General features: G+C 43.5%; 1 protein-coding gene across 2 annotated transcripts; it reads right to left on the reverse strand.

Moving 5' to 3' along the window:
- Nucleotides 1-220: 220 nt before the first annotated feature.
- TCEAL8 (transcription elongation factor A like 8) lies at nucleotides 221-2298 on the reverse strand. 2 transcript variants are annotated; one of them, XM_037037397.1, is made up of 3 exons: nucleotides 2186-2297; nucleotides 1711-1780; nucleotides 221-1148 (listed from the first exon to the last, which is right to left on the reverse strand). In XM_037037397.1, exon 3 carries the CDS (start codon nucleotides 1104-1106, stop codon nucleotides 798-800), a length of 309 nt encoding a protein of 102 aa, XP_036893292.1. In that variant the 5' UTR covers nucleotides 1107-1148; nucleotides 1711-1780; nucleotides 2186-2297; the 3' UTR covers nucleotides 221-797. The 2 variants fall into 2 exon arrangements, with proteins under 2 accessions (XP_036893292.1, XP_036893293.1); XM_037037398.1 differs by lacking the exon at nucleotides 1711-1780 and having other exon boundaries at nucleotides 2186-2298.
- Nucleotides 2299-6766: the final 4468 nt, after the last annotated feature.

A 6766-nucleotide genomic window follows, 5' to 3' on the forward strand; every position in this document is an offset into this window, starting at 1 on the left:
GGCATGAAAACCCCATTTCCTCGCCTATTATGCTAGTTCCAGAGCACAGGTTGAGTAACGCCAGAGCCCTCCCTCAGAGTAACTATGGTCTGCAGTAGGTTGGGGTTTTGTATGCAAAGGTGGGAACAAAAGCCCACCAAGCACATTTCCAAGTCCCCTCCTGTTTCCCACAAAAGCTCTGAGGCAAATGCTTTCCCCATGAAAAGACCAGGTCTTAAGCATGTCTGCAATTGCCAATTTTATTCCTCTGCCTGAGAGATCCAGAGGTGATTTGATGTTTACATTTTAATAGTTATTTCATCAAGAGTTTAGATGCCTCCATTGCCCTTATAAGCCGGTTGCAAATTACTCGATTCTCTTATTTAAAAAAATTTAATTCTTTGACACTTGTTCATTAAAAATTACAAATAAACAGAAAGAAAACTCACAGCACACAGAAACAAGCAGTTGCTTTTGATGTATGTATGTATATACACACCCACACACATAACTTGGGATTTTTATCCTACATAACATGAGCTGATACTAAATATGCTGCTTTGTAACTTGTTACATTTTACTTTATAATATGGGATGAACATATTTTCATGCATTTGTGTGAAACTTCCCAACTGAAAAATGGACCTGGAGAATGGGTCAAAATACAAAATCCAGTAAGATACTGGTAACAAGGAAACTACATAAAACAAAACCCCACCAGGTGATTAAAAGTAAAATGAAGGTAAAAGATACATCAGAAAATGCTAACAGAAAGAAAGCAGGGGCCAGATTTTACTATCAGATTAAAAAAATAGAATTCAAGGCCTAAAGCACACAGGATAAGGACGTCTGCGTGAATGTCTTTGCTTCCAATGCATCATCACAAACTTGTTTCTTACTCTTCTTATTTCTTCCCTAAGCCTTTCCAACTCATCTACTCCTCTTAGCATTTCCTCAGGGTCCAAATGCCTAACTGGACTGTCCTCTTTAAATTCCTGGACAGGTTGAGTCAGCCCATTCCTAAGGTTTCCCTCTGCCACCTGTGGTACATCTTCTGAAGGATGGTCTTCCTCAGCCTTTGGCATGTTCTGTGGTTTTCCTTCACTTTCTTCAGAAGACTTTTGCATGTTGAGTATTTTTCTACTATTCCCTTTTCGAATAAATTAATCCTAGAAAACAAGGAAACAAAACAACTAGATGCCAGGCAAACAGACCAGCAGCCAGAGTATGGTTTCCCAGAGAGTGGTCTTTTCTCATTCAGATCCCTAATTGTCAAAGTTTTCCAACTAAAGAAGGCTGGATCTGCAAAGCTCAGAACTCCCTGACTCCACCCCTTCCTCCACTTCCCTTTCCCTCCCCCTCTCATTCCAGCTCCATCTTCTCTAACTCCAGCTTCAGTCCACCATTTCCCAGCAGGCCCTGGTACCAGAGAAGAAATGCAGCTGCGCAGAAGCAAGTAGCCCCTCCCTCACCGCAGGTCTCCGACACTCCCACCCCTTTTTCTAAGCCATTCCAACCTCCAGCTCTCACCTGGGACCGGCTGGTCTGGTCTCTGGCCTCCCCTCCCCCTTCCATGCCCTCACTCCCGCCTCCTTTCCGCCACAGGCTCTGCAAAGACCTCCTAGCGTAATGCAGATGGGGAGAGGCTGCTGCGGAGATTGCGAGATGTGCCTTGGTGTCACCCACACTCCCACAAAAAGGGAACAGAGGCAATTGCACTCTTACACTGACCTGTAGGGATCCAGGGAATTTTTCTCCTTCCCTCACTCGATTTGTCTCTCTCCCCCAAAGACGAAGAGTCCTGCAGACCGACAGGAGTGCTCGGTGAGGAAGCCAGTACCCTAATCACAGGTTCCCTTCACGATTCTAGGCCTTGTTTGTGTAAAGTTTCCCCACGTCCTCATCTTCTCTTTCCTTTTAAGGTAACCCCCTTCCCCCACCCCCGGTGGCCACTGATTCCCTGCAAACGGAATGGAAGACGCAAGTTATTTCCAAATTGCTTCTGTCTCTCTCACGCGCAACCCTCAATTGACTACACTTCTCCCTCTCCACCCCTACCCCCACCAAACAGCCCAAAATTTCCTGCACAATAATGGGAGTTTGGCGGAACCATAGTGTTGAGAAAGCAGTTCCAGCCTCACTTCGTTTCTGTTCTCAAACTCCTTGATCCCAGGGTCCTCAAGGCAGCTCCCACCTTTACACTCACCTGAGAGGACCCGGGGCACTGTACTCCTCCAGCAATAGGGAAATGCTACAGGGAAACAGGCCCGGACTATAAGGACTTCTGCACACGTCGACTCCTGGTCACGTGAGGGTCGCACGTCATCAGTGAGCTGGAGTCCTGAGTTACCCCTCCCATTTAACACTGCGGCCCTCCCCCTGCATTCCCTTAACTTGGTGATATCAATCTTTTACCATTATTTTCCAATCAGAGGCAATAAAACTGGTACTTCTCCCTGCGGTTTCTACTTGTCTTCGGATACCAAAGAGGATCAACCTCTTGAGTTTAATGGACCATTTCTCTCTTTTCTTTGGGGAATCATCTCCTTCACTCTCCTGCTCCGAATTTGCCCACCTGCCTTCCTCCCCCAACATTCTACAGTCTATCCTTTCCCCTGGAGTCGTATTTAGCATTAAAATGGATGAAGTTGTAGACGGAGGGTGGGGGAAGACTAGAAATAAATTTAAGAGCGAGGGTGTGGGTTTTTTAAAAAATATTTTCTTGAATAGATGAGTTTTTGTGTAATGTTTTAAACAGCATACTTTAAAAATATTTTAAAAAGAGATGCCACATAAGCAATATTTGAAACATTATGGAGGACAAATTAGTTATATCAATTTTAAGATTTGAAAAAGCTTTCTAACAGCTATGAATGAAATGACAGTTTACAACAATATATTGATGTGTTAGAAAAGAAACTTCTTAAACCTTTTGTCAACATAATGAACATTCAAACCTGTAGAGATTTTTTTGGTGAGTTTATTTGAGCCAAACCGACAACAAGCACCAGGAAGCAAAACCTCAAAGAAATTGAGATAATGCTCCAGAGAAGGATAGTTTTGCACATAATTTAATATATTACAATCAAAAGAAAAGGATAAGTGGGTTACATGAAATCCATTGGTGGTGGATTAGGGAGGCAGGAGAAAGCAAAGTGGGGGAATCTCTGAGATTGGATAAAAAGTAAAATGATAGACTCATCTTTTATGTACGTGAGTACAGGATAGCAACAGTTAACAATTAACATGATAACAATAACAATGAAGACATTTGTGGTCTCCCCGTGGTTCAGTGCCTGTGTTTTGAGGGGTCTGGAAAAAAGTAATTAGACATTCCAAAAGTATATTATCGGAGACACCAAAAGACAAGAGAAGGCTCAGTTAAGATAAAGATTGACCTTTGTTAGGGAAAGATACTGGCCTAGAACATGACTACCCATCATGACCCGCTTTTAGTTAGAAACTTTTTAATTTCAGATCATCCTATGTGATTACTTCGGTCTCTGAATTGGTAAGGCTGCCTTTCAGGCCTCCTCTGAGCTTGTCAGGTTTAGTATCTGGTCCGTTTTCTCCCACACATCCCCCTTTTTGTGATAAATCAATCCAAAGGGTGCATTGATAACCAACCCTTTGTTACATAAGTTCCCACAGTTTTAGTAAGGCTGCATTCCTAGAAGGTTTCAGTGTTGTCATTTGCCTTGCTGAACAATGGACTATTGGGGTTGGGGCTAGACTGTAACCTTGGATGGAAGTCTAGGTCCGATTTTTTTTTCTTCAGTGTGAAAGGCAGGCAGATGGGAGGCAGTCAGGTCTTATAAGCCTTTATTAAGAAAAATGCTAAATGAAATAAGCCAGTCAGAGGAAAACAAATACCATATGATTTCATTCATATGTGGAATCCAACGAACATACTGAATTAACAAGCAAAATAAAGACAGACTCATAGATGGAAAGCAGGATAACAGTCAAGGGGTGGGGGTAGGTGAGGGGGTGGAGGAATCAAGCAAAAAGGAAAAAGGACTCAGGGACATGGACAACAGTGTGGTGATTGCATAGGGCAGGGGATATAAGGGGAGTAAATGGTAACAGAAAACATACAATAAAAAATAAAATAAAGGTGACAGGGACTTCCGCCAAGATGGAGGCATAGGTGGAAACACTGTGCCTTCTCCCACAACCAAGTTTGAATACAAAGGTTTGGAGAAACAAAGACACAACCAAAGGACAGAAAATTGAATTATACGGAAGTCCGACTACATCTAACCGTTCAACGGGGACGGTAAGAGGGGCGGAGCCAGCAGCGAGCAGGGTCGGGCAGGACAGGGCCCCCGACCCAGGCGCGCAGGCAGACGGGAACCAGCTGGGGTGCGGGACAGACCGCGGGCGCATATTCGCGCACAGTGAGACAGACCACGCAGGCCCCAGGGGGCGAGGGCTGATGGTGGTGGCACACTCGCGAGCAGTGGGACGAAACGCGTGGGCCAGGTGACGGCAGCAACTGCGGCACCGGTGAGGGCCGTGGCAGCAGGCGGCCGACAGGACGCCATAGTCCCTCTTTGACGCCGCCCCCACATACAGCGTCACAACCCAGCGACTTAGTTGCCCTGCAATACCAGTGAGAGCCATTGTCCCTCTTTGACCCCGCCCCCACATAAACGTCACAACCCAGCGACTTAGTTGCCCTGTTCTAGTAAACACTTTAGGGCTCTGATCCTGCTATGGAACAGGCATGAACAACCCGAAAGATGGCACAAGAACTCAAAGTCCCAGAGCCAATAACTCTAAGCGACCGAGAAATTGCCAGCCTCTCAGAAGCACAATTCAGGACACTATTTATCAGGATGCTCACAGAACTGGTAGATTATAGTCACAAATTAGAGGAACATAGTCACAAATTAGAGGAACATATGAAGGCTAAACTAATTGAAATGAAGGGAGATGCACAGGAAATCAATAGTGATGGAAAGGAAACGGGGACTCAAATCAATGAAAGAACAAAACATCCCACCAGAAAGGAATGAAGAAATGAGAATTCAAAAAAATGAGGAGAGGCTTAGGAACCTCCAGGACATCTTTAAATGTTCCAACATCCGAATTATAGGGGTACCAGAAGGGGGAAAGAAACAGCCACGAGTGGAAAACGTATTTGAACAAATAATAAAGGAGAACTTCCCCAGTCTGGCAAAGGAAATAGACTTCCAGGAAATCCAGGAAGCTCAGAGAGTGCCAAAGAAGTTGGACCCAAGAAGGAACACACCAAGGCACATCATAATTACATTAGCCAAGACCAAAATGAAGGAGAGAATCCTAGAAGCAGCAAGGGATAAGGGGACAGTCACCTACAAAGGAGTACCCATCAGACTGTCAGCGGATTTCTCAAAAGAGACCTTACAGGCAAGAAGGGGCTGGAAAGAAGTATTCCAAGTCATGAAATCCAAAGACCTACAGCTAAGATTGCTTTATGCAGCAAAACTTTCATTTAGAATGGAAGGACAGATAAAGTGCTTCTCGGATAAGGTCAAGTTCAAGGAGTTCATCATCACCAAGCCCTTATTATATGAAATGCTAAAGGGACTTATCTAAGAAAAAGAAGATGAAAAATATGAACAGTGAAAGGACAGCAAACACACAGGTATTAACAACCACACCTAAAACAAAAGCAAACCAAGAGGACAGCTAGATCAGGAGTGGAACCATAGAAATGAAGAACACATGGAGGGTTAGAAATAGGGGGGTGGGAGGGGGAGAAGGGGGGAGGCACAGAAAATAGCATAGATGGTAGGTAGAAAATAGATAGGGGGGAGGGTGAGAATAGTGGGGGAAATATAGAATCTAAAGAACTTGAGACACGTGGTTATAAACTAAGGGGGGGAGAATGGTGGGGGAGGGAGTGTGCGGGTGGAGGGGAATGAAGGGGGGGAATAGAACAACTGTAATGGTATAATCAATAAACTATATTTTTAAAAAGGTGACAGAAAACTCAGAAAAGAAAAAGAAAAACACTCGGGATCATTTCTAACTCAAGAGCTATCACAATCCAGGTTTTGTTGCCTGTCTTACTTTTTAATATTTTGCGACTAGTATAACATTCACTTATAGTTTGAGGGCACAACATATACCTTTACAATTTTTATAATCTGATCATGAGATGGGTTTCTACTTATTATAGCCCAGTTACTTCCCATTGGAAGTACTCAGGTGCTGTTATTAATTTGATTCCCAATAGTTGAGCAATTAGAAGCTATAATGTTAAGTTTTAATTGGGGCCAAGGCTACAAAACATAATGTTGTAAATTATAATTACCATCTAAAAAATTTTGGAGGCCAGGAGTATAGGAAGAGTTTTATAAGTAAAATTGTCTGTGCCTCAGCAGCAGTTATAGATGACCATATTTTTATAGTCGTTTTAGCTTCCAGCTGAATTAATATGGTTAATAATATTGGTTGGGTTAGGGAGTAGGCACATTCAGGATACAGTGTCTCCTTTTAACCTCTAAAAATATATACCTCTCCCCCTAGTTGGTGTAGAACAGTGGTTGAGTGCCTGCCTGGGAATCAAAAGGTCACCTGCCTGGGAATCAAAGGTATGGATTCCCAGTCTAGGGCACATGTCTGGGTTGTGGGCCAGGTCCTCAGTAGGGGGGTGTGCGAGAGGCAACCACACATTGATGTTTTTCTCTCTCTCTTTCTCCCTCTCTTCCACCTGTCTAAAAAATAAATAAATAAAATCTTTAAAAAATAAAAAATACTCACTTCTTTTCTTCTCTGCAGTAACATTTCTTCTGAA

This window comes from Sturnira hondurensis, unplaced genomic scaffold (assembly GCF_014824575.4).
Source record: "Sturnira hondurensis isolate 20B ecotype Veracruz unplaced genomic scaffold, ASM1482457v3 Scaffold0023321, whole genome shotgun sequence".
Classification (NCBI taxonomy): domain Eukaryota; kingdom Metazoa; phylum Chordata; class Mammalia; order Chiroptera; family Phyllostomidae; genus Sturnira; species Sturnira hondurensis.